The 17,355-nt window shown below is 58.1% G+C and overlaps 1 protein-coding gene across 1 annotated transcript in view; it reads left to right on the forward strand.

Annotated features, from left to right (window-relative positions):
- The window catches only part of PLXND1 (plexin D1), a 51,089-nt gene that overhangs the window by 13,376 nt on the left and 20,358 nt on the right, over positions 1 to 17,355 (forward strand). Inside the window, exons 2-11 of the mRNA XM_011950690.1 lie at positions 2,803 to 2,979; positions 5,611 to 5,742; positions 6,058 to 6,158; positions 6,249 to 6,378; positions 7,770 to 7,947; positions 8,100 to 8,208; positions 8,660 to 8,762; positions 13,860 to 13,964; positions 16,449 to 16,538; positions 16,741 to 16,834. Of these exons, the coding sequence (XP_011806080.1) occupies positions 5,629 to 5,742; positions 6,058 to 6,158; positions 6,249 to 6,378; positions 7,770 to 7,947; positions 8,100 to 8,208; positions 8,660 to 8,762; positions 13,860 to 13,964; positions 16,449 to 16,538; positions 16,741 to 16,834 (1,024 nt within the window). The 5' untranslated portion in view covers positions 2,803 to 2,979; positions 5,611 to 5,628. The remainder of the gene's footprint in view (positions 1 to 2,802; positions 2,980 to 5,610; positions 5,743 to 6,057; positions 6,159 to 6,248; positions 6,379 to 7,769; positions 7,948 to 8,099; positions 8,209 to 8,659; positions 8,763 to 13,859; positions 13,965 to 16,448; positions 16,539 to 16,740; positions 16,835 to 17,355) is intronic.

Consider the following 17,355-nt stretch of genomic DNA (forward strand, 5'->3'; position numbering starts at 1 on the left):
AGGAGCAAGGGCGAGGTAGGTGTGGGTTGGAGTTAAAAGATCAGGGGACCCATGAGGGTTGGAGTTAGAAGATCAGGGGACACATGAGAGGATTTAGGATTCAGGATTTATTCTGAGTGTCCTGGAAACTATGGGAGGGCTTGAACTGGGGGAGACCTGGTTTGCATTTGTAAAGGAGTCATTTGGCAGCTGTGTTGGCAGACAGGAAATGTCAGTGTGGGGGGCAAGAGTGGTCTTGGAAAATGGAGAGGGCTGGGAGGGCTGTCCAGGTGAGAGGATGGCTGCTCAAAAGCTTTGAGGTAGGCATGATTTGCCCTGAATTTTCTTCTTTTTTGATCAGCAGTTGAACATGGGTAACTTTTACTTAATAATAATAACATAAGCAGCAATCATGTCTGAAACACAGTACCATTGGCTAACACTTCCTGGGCACTTACTGTGGGCCATGTACTGTGCGAACACTTTAACCTGCTCTGTTTCCGACCTGGGCCAGTTCACCCCTCCTTAGGCAACCTGGTGGTCTCCCGCTCCCAGGAGGTCACCATATTGATGCCGAACTTAGTGCGGACACCCGATCAGCGTAGCGCGCTACAGCCCAGAACTCCTGGACTCAAGTGATCCTCCAGCCTCAGCCTCCAGAGTAGCTGGGACTACAGGCACGTGCCACCGCGCCCGGTGTGTGCGAACACTTTATTTTTTTATTTTTTTACTTTTTTGAGACGGAGTCTTGCTCTGTCGCCCAGGCTGGAGTGCAGTGGCGAGATCTCGGCTCACTGCAAGCTCCGCCTCCCGGGTTCACGCCATTCTCCTGCCTCAGCCTCCCGAGTAACTGGGACTACAGGCGCCCGCCACCTCGCCTGGCTAATTTTTTGTATTTTTAGTGGAGACGGGGTTTCACCGTGTTAGCCAGGATGGTCTCGATCTCCTGACCTTGTGATCCGCCTGCCTCGGCCTCCCAAAGTGCTGGGATTACAGGTGTGAACCACCGCGCCCAGCCCCGCGAGCACTTTAAAATGAATGATTCACCCCAGCCTCTGAGCGGAAGATACTCCCATTTATAGCTGAGTAAACTGAGGCTCAGAGGTGAAGTGCCTTGCCTGGGTCACCTGCCGTCATCCTCTGGAAGACCATTCCCTCCTGTATGTTGGTCCAGGGCATCCCCAGCCCATCACACCTCCGGGCTCAGGGCTTGGCCTCCAGGGACATGCTGGAAACGGCCCCAGCCTGGAAGTCCATCCAGCCGCAACTGTGTTTATTTGCCCAAGCACAGAAGGACCCACTGTTTATTGCTTTCTTTTGAAAACTAGCCGAGCCTTTTGTGCAGAAACCAGGCAGGCACATCATCGATGGCTTACGCTTGCAAAAAGCACAGACAAGAAATTTAAAAAGAAAAATCTCTAAGGCTTTGCCCTGAAGATGGTTCCGACGCTGCCTTCCGGAGACCTCCCTGAGTCCTGCTCGGAGCCTCTAATGTCCAAATGCAGCTGAGGCACGGGCTCATGTCTGCAACCTGGGTCAGCCCTGGGGGCGTGACATTGCAGTTAGCCATTTTCCCCTCTGAGCCTCAGTTTCCCCGTCTGTGAGATAGGGCCCCCCAGGGCTGCCAGGCTTCTGGGAGTCAGTGCACCCCTGGTACAGTGTCAGTTCCCAGTAAATGCGGCCTGTTATTATGTCTACTGTTGTGACTATTTATTGCTTACGCACCAGTTTTACTAAAATGGGCCCATGACATCCTGTGACTTTTCTTGTAATCAGTATGGGCTGATGGTGTCACTGCGGGATGGGGGCTGCTGTCCTGGATGATACGCCGTGATGGATGCACTCAATCCGGTCCAACACGTCTGTGTCTCCTTCTCACTCCTCTGCGCCACGCCTGTGCCTGCGTCTTTGCGGAGTTGCACTTACTGTCTCAGGGTCACTTCCTGGAGGCCTGTTTTCTATTTTTGTGCAAATTGCACCAGGAACCTTTGAAGGTACCAAGACCCAGGAGAAGGGAGGGAAGGTAGGAGCAAGTTCAGGGAACAGCCCGGACACGGGATCACCTCTCACAACTGCCCTGTGAGCTGCAGCTGATTTGCTGCTAGAGGGCATGGGTGATGCTGGGCTGATGTGGACACGGACTGTGCATTCAGACACACCCAGCTTGTTTGTCCCCCTGTAATGTGGGCAGATGAGGGGATAGGTGCTTGGGGAGGGAAAGAAAGGCTGCAGTTTAGGGAGGCCTCCACCTGGAGTCTTGCAAGCTGCTGGGGCTTTGGAGTGGTGGTCCTGGGGTCAGAGCAGACATCTGGAAGGAGCAAAGCCCATGGTTGCTGTGGAGACACAGAGCTAGCCGGGGCTGTAGGAAAACAGCCGAGGCAAGAGGGACACCTCTTGGGTGCCAGCGGGTAAGCTGAGGCTGACTGTGGCCTCTGGTCATCTGGTGTGGACTCCTCTGCGTTTCCCAGCTGTGCCCGGCCAGGAGGGGCAGCCCCAAGGGTGTAGGGGTATAACTCTCACCCTGGCCGGCCTCCCTGGACTCTTTAAAATCAAACCTGACCTTGTTCCCTTGCCTGCTGGTTCCCACGTACGTTGAACGTCATCTCCTTGGGACAGCTCTGTAACCAACGCCGAGGCCAGGGCAGGCCTGGGCTTGGGGATGGGGTCCCGTTTGTATTTGGGCCTCAGCCCAGCACTGGGGATATAAAGTAGGAACAAGACTTGAAAGCTCTGATGCCAGGGCCTAAGATCCCAGCCAGCTGTGCGGGCAGGGAGCCGGAGAAGGTTTTGGAGCTGGGATCTGACGTGCCGTTCCTCTTCCAGCTCCAGCCGGAGCAGCTGGACTGTGGAGCTGCTCACCTGCAGCACCCACTATCCATCCTGCAGCCCCTGAAGGCCACGCCCGTGTTCCGCGCCCCGGGCCTCACCTCCGTGGCCGTGGCCAGCGTCAACAACTACACAGCGGTCTTCCTAGGCACGGTCAACGGGCGGCTCCTCAAGGTAGGTGTGGGGTGGGGATGGAGGGAGGGGGTGGGGGTGGGAGGCTCCCCTGGGGGTTGGCTGAGTGTCAGTCTGTACACAGGGCTGCTACAGGTCCAGCCTGACCCTTTGTTTTCTCCCATTCACCTAGCACTTTACGGTTTACAAAGTATTTTGCAAGTCTGTTTTTGCCACTACTGTTCATAATATAGGTGGAGTCTGTACAGAGGAGGGAAACCAGGGCTCAGAGAGGGTGCTTCTCTCACAGGCTCTAAGACCGGGGCTTTGAAACCGTATGGGTCTGAGTTCAAATGTCTGGGCTCTGCCATTTGCTGGCCCTTTGACCTTGGGCAGCACATATTCTCTCTCTAGGCCTCAGTTTTCCTGTCTGTTAAGGGCTGTAAGCTGTTATGGGGCTTTGGCAGGGTAAGACCACAGCCTGGTAAGCAGGAATGCTCATTCATTTCTCCTCCCGAGCCCTGCCAGCCTCCCTGTCCCAGGGTGACTGGTGTCTGGAGTTAACTGTACCCTAGCCCGTGACCCTGAGATTCCTGGAGCTGGGAGGAGATGCGCAGAATCTGGTTTCCCTGCTCTGGGGCAGGACAGACATGGTGGAGCCTGGGCCAGACCCCCAGGTGCAGCCCTGGACCTGCCCCCCAACCCAGCCACCTCTCCTGCTCCCTGTTGGGAGACTCAGCTAAGCGCCACCACTCTATTCATGCACCAGGCCTGGCCTAACTGCTCAGATCCAATCAATCACCCAAGCTCCCTCCACCCACTGCCTGGGCAGACGTTGTGGACTGGGTGGGCATGGGGAGTGGAGTCCCAGGACCCCACTGCTGCGGCTGGGGAGAGCACAGAGGTGGGGCTCGCCAATGGAGCTCGTGGTTTGGGGTCAGATACTCACATTTGGAGTCTGGCTCTGCCGCTTCCAGCTTTGTGACCTGGGGGCAATTACTTCTTCCCTCCTAGCCTCAGTGTCCTGGCTTGGGAACATGAGCCAGGCCCCACCCCCACCCTTAACGCCCAGGAGGCTGCAGTTGTTAGGCACCCACTGTCTACCCAGAGCCTAAAGGGCATCCTCTCACTTAATTCTCACACCCCTGCAAGGGAGGCAGAGGCACGATTCCAATGCCACAGATGAAGACATTGAGGCTCTGAGAGGGGAAATGACTGCCCTCCAGAGTCACGCAGCGGGAGCTGGACCACAGCCCACACCCTGCCACGGCCGGGAGCCTCTCACCCACCACCCTGCACAGTGTGGCCTCTGTCTCTAGCCAACCCTGCCCTGCTCGGTCCTTAAATCGCCACACCCAGCACAGGCCCTGGGGCACAGTAGGTGCTCAATAAATGATTGAAGGAGTGGAAATGAATTGAGTGTCCACTGGATGCATGGACATAGGGGTGGGGTGTGGGCAGTGGCCTGAGCCCCTACAAGGCTCCACCAGGAGGCCACCTGGGACAGGGGTGTCTCAGTCTGGGACAAAGCCCGTGGAAGCCTAGGGAGAAGGTAGTTTTGACTTGGTATGTACAGGCTTCTGGGCCTCATGTGTGCGTTGGTAGAAGGGGAATGGGAAGGAATATTCCAGAGGAGAGCACAGCATAGGCAAAGGCCTGAAGGCTGGAATGTGTGAGCAGGGTTGAGGGGCTGGAGATGAGGCTGGGGTTGTCCGGGTTAGATCACCAGGACCTCGAGTGCCAGAACAGGTTCATCCCATAAGCAGAAAGGAGCCACGAAGGGTTTGGGAGCCCCAGGAGGAAAGCTGGGGCAGGAACTGGCCTAGGAAGTGTCCGGACCACTGGCTGCATCTCAAAATGCCTAGCCTGGGGCCTGGCAGGGCCCAGACAAGACCAGCACGCTGGGAACAGGCAGGGCCAGGCAAGAAAGAGCAGTTTGGTGGGGCTCTGACCGGCATTGTCGTCCTCAGGAGGACACGCAGAGGGTCCCTCAGAGCCAGAGAAGCTTCCAGGCCCCAAAGAGTCCTGGTCTTCCTCCTCCCTGCACCTTCCACACCCCCAGCCTTAAGTCTTGGACTCTGGGGTCAGGCAGGCCTGGTATTGCATTGTAGCCTTGTGATCTCTTCACTTTGTGCCTCTTGTCAACTCCCTCAGCTGCTCCCGACCTCAGATTCCTCCTCCGTGAAGTGGGCATGGGGGGAGGAATGAGATGTGCAGCCTAGCAGCTTCCCTGGGCCTGGCCCCATCAGCCTGATCTGTGTCTTATTTAATGCTCATGGCTCGCCTGCCCCATTAGCTCAGGAAACAGGCTCAGAGAGGGGAGGCAGCTTGTACAGCTTACACGTTGTAGAGCTCAGCGTCAAAGCCAGAATCCAAACCCAAGCCCCTGCCCTTAGCCATGGTGCCTAACAGCCTCCCAGAGCACGTTTTGTAAACTGCAAAGCCTGCACACATTCACAGGGCGGGATGCCTTGGAGAAGAGCCTAGAGGGAGCTCCTGGCGGGGGCACAGCAAAGGCAGAAGCATCGAGGCCGGGCCCAGTGCCCTCTCCTGCACACCTGTGATTTCCCACCCCTCCTGAAGGGTCCAAGACAGGATGGGGAGGCGGAGCTCCCAGACCTGGCTCAGGTTGTCCCCTGGGTTTGGCCTCCCCTGCCATGGGCTCCAGCACTCTGATGCCCACTACCCCAACAGATCAACCTGAACGAGAGCATGCAGGTGGTGAGCAGGCGGGTGGTGACTGTGGCCTACGGGGAACCCGTGCACCATGTCATGCAGTTTGACCCAGCAGACTCCGGTTACCTTTATCTGATGACGTCCCATCAGGTGAGGCCAGAGCCCCAGCCCAACGCCATCCCAGCACCAGCTGAGCCCTCTTGCTTGCCTGGCCTTTGCACACGCTATTCCTCTGCCAGGAGCACCCTCCTCCTCCATCCCCCTTATCTGCTAACTCCACCTTGTCCTGCACCTTCCAACACGGGCCTCGCCTCTGCAGGGAAGCCTTGTCTCCCATGTTCCCCCATTAGAGTGTTGACCTTCAGTTTCCCCAGCCTTTCATGGCCCTCACCATGCTGACCATACTGCCTTCCCAAGGGAGAGGCTGGCAGTCTCACTGAGCTGGGCTCCCACCTCTTTCCCCAGATGGCCAGGGTGAAGGTCGCCGCCTGCCACGTGCACTCCACCTGTGGGGACTGTGTGGGTGCGGCGGACGCCTACTGCGGCTGGTGTGCCCTGGAGACGCGGTGAGGCTGGAGACCAGCAACACCTGGGCCAGGAGGACTGTCGGGGTGGGAGGAGCCGACCTGGGTCCTGACCCTGTGGTGCCGCTCCAGGTGCACCTTGCAGCAGGACTGCGCCAATTCCAGCCAGCAGCATTTCTGGACCAGTGCCAGCGAGGGCCCCAGCCGCTGTCCTGCCATGACCGTCCTGCCTGCTGAGATCGATGTGCGCCAGGAGTACCCAGTGAGTCCTGGGGGAGGCAAGACCCAGCTCGGGACACAGAAGGGAGCCTCCCTTCACCCTGTACCCAGGCCCTGAGAGGTGGAGACTCCCACCCATGGTGCCCCAAGGACCTGAAGACAAATAATGAGAACAGTGACAATGACTGGGCTTTCCTGACCAACTAGTAAGTGCCAGGCACATGCTCTGTGCTTGACGTCCACCTCTGTTAGGCCTCACATACCATATGAAGCAGATGCTCTTAGCATCCCCATTTTACAGGTGGGGGAACTGAGGCACCAAGTGGTGAAATGACTTGCTGCAGGTCGCACAGCTAGGGAGTGGTAGAGCTGGAATCTAAACTCAAGAGGCAGGTTCCAGAGACCCAGGAGGAAAGTACCAGTTGGAGGCTAGGAGGATAATGAGTCCCACCCACCTTTTCCCAGAACAGGGGATGGAGGGAGGGACCACCAGGTGCCAGACTGAAATTTCTCCTTCTCAGAAACAGATAAACCTGCAGTGCAGGGGGCTGGGTCTCCCCCCGGCTTGTGCCAGGAGGGCTCTGGCAGGCAGCCTTGGCGGTGGGGGATTCTGGGCCCCAGCAAGGGGTGGGAGCTGAGGGTCAGACAGGTCTGGGGCTCGTGCATCCGGCTCTCAGTGACTTCTCTGAGGACGGGGGTCCTCTTCTTTCACCCTGGGGGGCTCTGACAGCCTGACTCTGGCCTGTAGCCGCTTGGCATCTGGGGCTCCTCTGCCCTGGCCCGCCATTATCACACATCACAGAGTCCTTCCCTCATTCATTCAGTCATTTCATTCATTGAACAAATATTATGGAACGCCTACGATGTGCCAAGCACAGCTCTAGACTCTGGGGACATATCAGTGATCAAGACAGACCCCTGGCCCCAGGCTTGTGACGGAGGAGAATAGGCAAGATAAAACCTGAAGGTTATGCTAAGTACTGTGGAGAAAACAAAAGCAGAATGGGGGTGGGAAGCGGGTTGTGGGTGCAGATATCTCAGGCCAGGTCAGGTAAAATATGCAGGAGGGGAGCCAGGGTGAGCGTCTGGAAAGAGTGTCTGAGTGGAGGGAACTGCCAGTGCAAAGGCCCTGAGGTAGAAACAAGATCAGCTGTTTTGGAGATTATTAGGAGATGGGGTCAGAGGTCACGGGGGCCAGATCATGCAGAGCCTTCTTGACCACTGTAAGATGATGTTTCATTTTGCAGCTGGTGAAACTGAGGCTCAGAGGGTCACATGTAGGGCATAGTCCTCTAGCCCTGAGTCCTGGCCACCACTACCCCCTCCCCCAGGGGACATTCAGGCAGTGCCGGACCTCGGGTTGGTGCACAGCCCTGGGGCAGGCTGTGAGGAGCGTAGCCTGGGCCCCCAGAGCTGAGGGCTCCTTGCCCCCAGGGCATGATCCTGCAGATCTCGGGCAGCCTGCCCAGCCTCAGTGGCATGGAGATGGCCTGTGATTATGGGAAAAACATCCACACTGTGGCTCGGGTCCCAGGCCCTGCCTTTGGTCACCAGATCGCCTACTGCAACCTCCTGCCGAGGGACCGGTTTCCACCCTTCCCCCCCAACCAGGGTAAGCATGCTCTGCTGTTGGCACAGCCCCGGAGGGGCAGAACGGTGGACTCTCAGGCACGGGGATGGCAGGGGGCCAGAGGTCACAGCTTATGATGGTGGTGGCAATCCCCTGCCCCCATGTCCTCTCCCTGGCTCCCCCATCCATTCCAGACCACATGACCGTCGAGATGTCTGTGAGGGTCAATGGGCGGAACATCGTCAAGGCCAATTTCACCATCTACGACTGCAGCCGCACTGCACAAGTGTACCCCCACACAGCGTGAGTGGCATGGGGGCTTGCCTCCAGGTGGTGGAGGGAGGAACGCATCCCTAGGAAGGGCCTTTGCTCTGAGGGGGCCCGGGGAAGGAAAATCATAGCATCGTAGAGTAGACAGGCCCCTCAGTTGTTCATTCACCAGCACATTAATTCATTCTACAATAAATGCATACTGCCTGATGCCTGGCCTCTGTGGACAGCCAGGTGGGACAGGGCAAAGTGCTTTGATTATATTCAGTTTAGTCTCCTAAAGGCCCCATCTCTTTTAACTCCCCTTTGTATACCTCTTGTACAGGCAGCTCACTACCTTAAAGACGGTGTCTTTCCCAGGCAGCTCCAACGATGAGAAAGACCTTTCCCTGTGCTGGGATCTGCCTTCTGGGTTCCAGTTCTCAGGACAGGGATGAGGTGAGGGGTGGGGAACCAGGAGTTGAGGGGCCTCCTTGTCTTCCAGCTGTACCAGCTGTCTGTCGGCACAGTGGCCCTGTTTCTGGTGCAGCCAGCAGCACTCCTGTGTCTCCAACCAGTCTCGGTGCGAGGCCTCACCAAACCCCACGGTAAGCCAGGCTAGGGGGCCCCTCCGCCTCTGCTGTTTCGTTACCTTTTTTTAAAAAAATGCACATGTTGAGAGCATTTCCATGCCCTTGCATATTGCTCCGTAGCTTTGGTTTTAACAGCTATGTGGGGCTCTTCACATACTGTGGTGCATTTAACCCGCCCCCTATAGCTGGACATACTGATTACTTCCTCTTTTTGCATTTTGATATAGCCAGGGCACTATGCATATCCTTGATGATTCCCTGAAGACCACTTCTTAGAAATGACCTGTTGGGGTGATAGTGTGGCCATAGTTTTATATCTTTAACTCAACTGCCTTCCAGAAAATCTGAGCCAGTTTACACCCCCACCTGCAGTAGGAAGACCATTTCAACAACCCTAGGTGTTCAGGGCATTTGTCCTCAAGGCCTGTGGAGGTGATTCGTTTAAGGTCACCCACCCAGGCAGTACCAGACTTGGGCCTTAATCCAAGTCCCTCTGCCCCTGGAGCCCATATTCTCCCCTCTTGTGAAAATCAGGAACTGGGTGGAAAGGGCCCTGCCTGGGTTTCTGCACCAGCAGTGGCGTCCCAAGGGTGGGTGGTGCTGCAGCTGTCCCTGGACAGGGAGGATGGGCTGGCCTCAGAAACCGCACGCTCCCAGGTCCTCTTGCTCATGTCAGTCCCTAGGACCCTTCAGTCTGACCCAATGCTCGTCAGGGGCCACGCCTGCCCTGGCACTGCATGGTGGCTGGGTTTAATCAATTAAATGGGGCGGGAGAAAGAGGAAGAAATGTAAAAATGGATCAATCTAGGCTTTTTAGTGTAAAGATAAAGTAAAAATGGACATGCCACATATCTCGCCCCTGGATGGTTTCTGAGATGTGTTCACTTTCCAGGTGGCCTGTCACCTTTGCCCAGGAAGCCTCTAAGGCCACTACAGTCCATGTCAGGATGGCCAAATGGGATGCCTGGGACCTTGGCTGGGGTGATGAGGCCTAGCCAGGTGGGATGTGCCAGGGTCCTGAGATCACAGCTCGTCCCCTCTCAGACATGGCCCATATCAGAGCTGTGGGTGGCTGGGGTAGAGCACCAGGGCTCCTGTAGCTCATCTCTCCAGGAAAAGGCTGGTCCTGCCCATTTTCCAGATGGCACAACTGAGATAGCCAACATGGCACCTGGTGCCCTGGCTCCCTGCAGAAGGTCACTGGGGCCCCACCCTGGGCACACATCCCGGGGAAGCAGCCCCAGCACCCAGAGCCTCTGCAGTCCCAGCCTCTGCACTGGGCTCAGAGAATCTTCTCAGGAATCCCTGAAGCCCTGTCTACCCTGGCAGGTGCTAAGGAGGGGGCTCCATGGCCTCAGCCTGGAATCCCCTGCTCGCTCACAGCACACAGCACCTTCCGCCTGAGCCCCATAACTGCTTTGAAGAGCCTGGCAGGGGCTGTGCTTAATTCAAAGAGGAGCATGGCGGGGGGAGCTTTCAGCACTGGAGGAGAGCCCAGTGGAGTCTGTGCAGCTAAACCATGCGGGAGCCCTGAGCGGCTCCTGGACCCCCAGATTCCACAGTTGAGGCCCCACTAGGACTCCTGCTCTTGTTTGGGGACCCCATCTCAATCGCGTCTCTTCCTTCCAGCCCCCAGCGCAGGGCTGTGTACACAGCAGGGGCTCGGTGATGGCAGTGTGAAGCATCACATTGGGCAGCAGCCTGCTCCTTGTGCTCTAACCTAAGGGGTGTGAGGAGGACCCAGCCTCGTCGCAGTTCATTCAGCATTTATTGAGTGCCTGCTGTATGCCTTAGTCAGTACGGGGCCCTGGGAAAGAACCAAGTTGGACTAGTCCTGCCATCACGAGCCAAGAGCCTCAGGTGTGAGCTGTGGCCGTGTGATCCTAGGGAAGCTACTGAATCTCTCTGTGCCTCTGTTTCCCCATTTATAAAATGGGGCCTGCCTGAAGGATTTGGTGGGGATCTGGAATTATGCTCGTAAGGCACCAGCTCTATACTTGGCACATAGTAGATGCTCACGACAGAGCCACCATGCACTTTGGGAACTGATGGCCACTCTGTATGGGTGGCCAGAGAGCACTTCTCTTGAGAGGGGACCTTTGTGCTGGGTCTTGAGAGAGGCACAGGAGCTCACCCCCTGGGAGGGAGTTCCATGGCAGTGTCCCGTCAGATGGCTGTTCCCCAGGTCTGCAGTTCTTCAGGCCAGGAGCTGGGGTGGAGGCATGGAGGAAGCCGGTCTGAGAATTACAGTAACTAGCAGAAGAGGCTGCCCCGGGCCTGCAGGAGGCTCTGAACTGATGCTTAATTTGGCATTTAGTGAAGTGCCAGTTGGTCGTAGTGGCGCTGTGGTCTCTGTGTGGACAGCGGGCAGCAGGGTCTGCGCACCACCTGGCCCCTCGGGAGCTGGGAGAAGTGTCCCTGGGAAGGGAGGTGCTAGGGCCTGAGCCTCCTGTCACGTTTCCATTGTCCCTCATGGTCCCCGCATGAAAGACATGGGAAGTAGAGGATGCTGGAAGGAGGGCTTCAGCTTTGGGAGAGGCAGGGAGGAAGGTGGATGTGCACCCCATTTGCAGGTACCTGGGGGATGAGGTATCTTCCCTGGGGGTGGCTTCCCAAGGACCACTCATAGGGGTGGGTGGTCACTAGGGGCCAGTGGAGAGAATGGGGTGGTAGGAACATGGGGGCAATTGTGGGGCCCCTGGGGGTACAAAGAGGTAGAGAGGGACCAGGCCAGGTGGATTCAGGGTCCCTGGGTAGTTGAGTGCCCCGATGGTTTGAGACACCAGTTCTCCCCGCTGGAGTTTAGGACCTTTGTGACCTCTCTGCGAGAGCTGTGAGGACTCCTTCAGCCTCGGTTCTCTAGAATGGGGGTGAGCATCCACCTGGCCACAGGTTACAAGCGGCCAAGGGGAGTGGGGTGACCCTCGGGGTGGTCCCACATCATTCGCTGCGGGGGCCCTCTTGTGAGAGTGCCTCCTGCCCTGTCACGCCTCAGCCCCACATCGGCACCTACCCACTGGTGGGCTGGGGCCAGGAGGACAGAGGCTGGGCCCCAGGCAGCTGCAAAGCAGATGTGGCAGTGGCTCCGAGGCCTGAGTGGAAACATGTGGGTTCCATGCCCTGGGATTCTGTGGGGTTTACACACAGCACAGGGCAGCCTGTGGTCTGCAGGGAGCCTGGGGCTGGCTCCATCAGGGCTTGGCCTAGAGAGGGCCCCTCCTTGGTAGGAACACGGAGGCCCGGAGAAGGTCAGTGGCTTGTCTGTTCTGGCATAGGGAGCCAGCAGCACCCAGGCCTGGCTATGCTGCTTCTCTAGCCAAGGCTCCTGAGATTTGCACCAGGCCCTGTCCCTAAGGGAACTCCCCACTCTAGTCTTGTGGTCAGCAAATGGTCTGGACGACTGGAGCGTTCCTGTGTTGCCCGTTCCACCATAGGCAAACTGCTTTGCTTCTGTGCGCCTCAGTTTCCTATTCTGTAAAATGAGTGTAATGATAACGTCTACCTCCTAGGGTTGTTGGCAATGGAATTTGGTGAATTTTAGAGTGCGAAGTGCTCAGAACGATGCCAGCAGAGGGAGGGCTGGATGGGCTGGCGGCTGCTGCTGTTATTAGCGTTTTATCATCACCAGTTCTTGCTGTTGGCATTTGCATCCCCTCGAGGTCCGCTTTTGGGCTGGGGTCCCTGAGGGGAATCAGTCCTTGTCCTGCCCTCATCTGATGTAGAATAAAGAAGCCTCTCATATTTTGTGCCAAGGTCTTTGGCCTGGCTGCGTGACCTCATGTGGACACACGTGGCCCATGGGCACTTTTGCTTTCTGGCCTGATTCCAACCCAGATCCTTCCACAGCCAGACTTGGGAAGGAGGGCAGAGTAGGAAGTCCCTGGGCTGAAGGGTGATTGGAGGCCCCTTGGCATGGGTGTGGCTGCTCCAGGGTCCCCAGTCCTGCCCTGCTCATGGTCCCAGCAGGTCAGATTCGGGAGCAGGAGGAGGCAGGAATGGCTCACCGGGGCCACCAAAGCTGGAGGACACGGGGCAGGTTGGGGGATCCATACCTCCCAGCTCAGAGCGGTCACTAAGGTGGACGTGGCGGGAACAGCCCTGCCCCTGGTCTCTGCCCCTCCCCCAGGCCTCAGTTTCTTATTCTGTACAGTGGCACATGGACCCCAGGAGCCTGGAGATAGCAGTTCCCAACCAGACCTTGAATCCCTGCAGTGGGGCTTGACGTCCGCATCTTAACACGCGCCCAACTCAGAGGACCCCAGAGTCATGCGCCTGGGCTTCAGGGGCCAGCCCTGTCCTCCGCCCTCAGGCAGCTCGCTGCTCTTGGAGGCTCAGAATCTCCCCTCCCTCCCTTCCATCCTTCATCCCTCCTTCCTTCTTTCGTTCCCTCCCTCCTCCCCACTTCCTTCCTTCCATGAAGCAGCTGCTCTGCCAGGCCTCAGTAACTCCACCGCCAAACAAGGGCCAACCATGTGCTGTCTCCCCATGAGCCCGGGGCCCTTCCTGGGGCTGACACCTTCACCCAGTGGCTGTGACTTGTACCCAGGCTGTGGGGAGGGGTGTTCCCTGGGGACCGGTGGTACCTGGCCTTCTGAAATGTCCTCCTAGTATTCGGAGCCCTCCCTGTGCCTTTCCTGTGGGCTGTTTGGAAGCCCAGGGTTTCTCTTTTCTGAATCGCTTAACACGGGTCAGTCAGGAAGCTGGAGTTTCAGCCCTGGGGGCATGTCAGGGAGTGGGTGCAGCCTCCCTGTTCTACTATTGGGAAAGGTGAGGCCAGAGACAGGGAGGAACTGGGCCTGGAGCTCAGCCTCCTAGCCTCCTCTGAGGCCAGGAAGCACTCATGGAGGAAACTGGCCCCACCACTGGGCGGGTTATCCCATCTGCCTGTGCCCACCTTCCTCATCTTTAAACAGGGCCGATGCGACCTGCCCGTGGGATGGAAGGCGCTGGTGGTTGGGAGGCATGGGGCCAGGGTGGTGGCCATTAGGACTGAGTGACTAGTGTTCTCCCCAGGAAGGCAGGACCGTACTGGGCAGGTTGGGGTGCAGTGAGTCCTCCCGCCTCTTCTCTGAAATGCCCCCGTGTCACCGTCTCCTCCTGTTTCCTCTACAGAGCCCTCAGGATTGCCCCCGGACCCTGCTCTCACCCCTGGCACCCGTGCCCACGGGTGGCTCCCAGAACATCCTGGTGCCTCTGGCCAACGCTGCCTTTTTCCAGGTAAGCAGAGGTCAGGCCAGCGCCGGATGGGGCCAGGAGGAGGCCAGGGAGCACACAGGCCACTAACTGCCGCCATGATCCAGTGTGACCCCTGCTCCGGGCCCACTGCAGTGCTTTGGCACCTGTGTGGGCTTTGCTTTTCTTTCTCTGAGTTTCCACATTCTGCGTGAGGAAGCCTCACTCTGACTGCATGGGGCTGCAGGAAGAGGAAGTGGTGAGGGCCAGGCCAAGGGGGAAAGCTGGGGGCCAGCAGCTGCCAAGGGAAAGCCAGTGCCCCCAGGCTCTCCTGCCCCGTGCCGTAGCCGGAGGGTGGACGCTGCCCGTGTTGTGCCCTATCCTGTCCTCCCTTAGCCTGAGCTGTGACACTGGACACACTCACCCACCACCGAGCCCACTGCCCCGTGGGTGGCTCCCATGTCTTCCCTGTAGAATGACTAGAGAACCCCTCGGTCACCCCATTCCCCCTTGTCCAGATGGGGAAGATGAGACCCAGGAAGGAAAAGTAGATGACGCCAGATCACACAGCACAGAGCTGGACTTGTCCTTAGCGCTGGACTCCCCATCCAGTGCTCGTCTTTGCAACTAGCCCCACCCCCACCATCTGGTCTCGGAGTGGGGGACGCAACTCCTTTCTGGACCCCTCCTGGAGGCGCGTCCTGGGTGGGAAGCGTTGACGAGTCCTGGAGGCGTGCCAGCCACCCCCCTTCCCAGCTCCTTGGAACTCACCATCTGTTACTTCCATGGAGGAGCTGAGGCCCGTGAGGGCTCTCACACATGGGGACCACGTGCCGGGCATCTGGGATGTGTCGGGAAGCCTCGTGGCAGGGGCTGGAGCTCTGGGAGGGTTAAGGTGGGGCCTGCTCTCATCCCTCAAGCCCCACCCTGCAAGAGTTAGGGCAAGCGCCTCCAGGAGCAGCCGGGGGGCTGGGCGGGTGGGCAGGATGGCTCTGCCCCTGGGCCGTGGGCGCCTGGGATGGGGAGGTGCGAGCCTGACTTGAGCCTGACTTGAGTCCTGCCGATTCTTCCCAGCTATGTGGTGGGGCAGTCTCCACTCTGACCGAGCTGCTCCTGCCCCCCGGGGCCTGCTCCTAGAACACTGAAGGCAGGCCCAGCGGTAGGGGCCTGTTCACTGAGCCTATATCCTGGGGAGCCCTGGGACAGGCCGGGTGTGCTGTTCTGAGGTGGCTGAGGACTAACAGGAGGGACCTGTCTCCAGCTCAGCATGGCAGGCCACAAAACGGACTTTTGGCCCCATCAGCAGCCACTTTCCTGTGTTAGCTTCCGGGCTGGGACCCCAGAAGCAGGGAGGTTGACCTGCACTCTCCTCAGGGTGTCACATCTGCCAGCCACAGGGACATAAACAGGAAGCTCTGCCACGCGGCTGGCTGGGGGCTTGGTGCAATACACAAACCTGAGTCTGTTCACTCAGCAAGTATGTATTGGTGCTGCGCCTGAGAGGGCCAGACGAGCCTGGGGAACTGAACCTCATGACACAAACGTTATTGGATACCTCCTGCATACTAATAATAGCAAGCACATATTAGGCCCCTACAGTGTGCAGCCCCCTGAGGTACACAATCTCCAGTTTTCCCAGCAACCCTGTTCCCATTGTCCAGGAAAACCAAGCCTCAGAGAAGGGGAGTGACTTGCATGAGGTCACACAGCTGGGAAATGCAGAGGTGGGGTTTGAACCCAGGCCGGGGCTCTTCCAGCTGCTTTCTGCTGCCCTTGGGGGTGGTGTCAGAGAGGCCGAGGCCCAGCCCTGACCCTCCCCGGTTGTTGAGGGCACAGGTCAACAGCCAGGCAAGGGGCTAAGGGTGGTGCCTGGCACACAGGGTTTGGGGCGGCTCTAGGAGCATCGTAGCACCCCAGGAGACACCTGAATAGTTGCTGCTGAGGGAATGAATGAGGACTGAGTGAGGTACACCCCTTTGATTTGAGGGGAGCATCTGGAAAGGCTTCAGAGCAGGGGGCTTTTAAGCTGGATTCTGAGGGCTGTGTTGAGCTTTGCTGGGTGGTAGAAAGGGAGACAGCTGTTCAGGTTAGGGGAGGGCTCGGGCAAAGGCTGGGACAGGGGAGCCTGGCCGTGTTGGATGTCAGGGCATGTCTGGGCAGGGCCTGGTAGGGCAGAATGGGAGATGGGAAGGCTCGAAGAGCAGGGGAACCCTGCTGGGAGTGGAGCCTTAGGAACTGAATACAAGGCCCTCTTGGTTAGATCACTGGGGATGCTGGAGAGCCTTTTAGTGGTGCCGAGAGCATGAGGCCGAAGTCCTTGGCATTCCTGCACTGCTTGCCTCCCTCAAACATTGGATGTGATGGCCCGGAAGGGGATTTTGGGGGACAGGACAGCCCGGGCATAGGTCTGACCGTTCAGCCAAGCCCACTTTTCCCAACAGGAGCCCATGGTGTCCTGCTTGAGTTAGAGGGCGACACATGCTGGCTTGGCTGTCCTCAAACCCGCTTCCCACTCCCTGTTTCCTACAGGGTGCAGCCCTGGAGTGTAGCTTTGGGCTGGAGGAGATCTTCGAGGCTGTGTGGGTGAATGAGTCTATTGTACGCTGTGACCAGGTCGTGGTGAGTGGGGTGACTCCAGCATGGGTGGAGGACAGGCCTGCATAAGTCCAGATGCTGTACCCCTCACCCCACCCTGCCTCTCTCTGCCTTCTGGTTCCCCCATCCCCAACAGCCCCAACTTCATCTGCCTCCATGACAGCCATCCCCAGCAGAACCCCAGGCACTACCCATGCCCCCTATGCTCTTTTCCGCCCTTTTGCAGCTGCACACGACCCAGAAGAGCCAGGTGTTCCCACTCAGCCTCCAACTAAAGGGGCGGCCAGCCCGATTCCTGGACAGCCCTGAGCCCATGACAGGTGGGCACCCCCAACCACCCCACATGGCCTCGGGGCCTCCGTGTGGTGGGTGGGTCTCAGCCTTGTGCGACTCATTCCAGTGGTTGCCCCAAAGCCGCAGATGTCCCACCCCATTGTTCCCCAGCACACACAGAGCCTCATATCCCAGCCCTGCCATGCCATGCCAGGCTCCAGGCCTTGGGGTCTCCATGCATGCTTTCCCTTGCCTTCCTGGGCCTGATTGTTCCCATAGAAAAGAGGACACAGTCCTTCTGCAGAGCTTGTAAGGACCTGATGAGCCGGGGCTTGCCCAGCCTTGAATGTGGCATCTGGGGTGTGTGTGGTCAGCGCCCCTCGAGTGGCGGCTCTGCAGTTGCTGTGACTGTGTTGGGTCCACTCTCCAGGGGCTCCTCTGTTCATGGGGAGTCTCAGGCATCCCTGGTGGACGTGGTGCCCTCCAGATTCCCACCATGAAGGTCCCAGAATGGCCCTGCACACCCAAGGCCCCAGAGAACCTTCCCTGCCCTCCTCCTTGAGCTACT

This window comes from Colobus angolensis, unplaced genomic scaffold, assembly GCF_000951035.1.
Source record: "Colobus angolensis palliatus isolate OR3802 unplaced genomic scaffold, Cang.pa_1.0 Scaffold31, whole genome shotgun sequence".
Lineage (NCBI taxonomy): Eukaryota > Metazoa > Chordata > Mammalia > Primates > Cercopithecidae > Colobus > Colobus angolensis.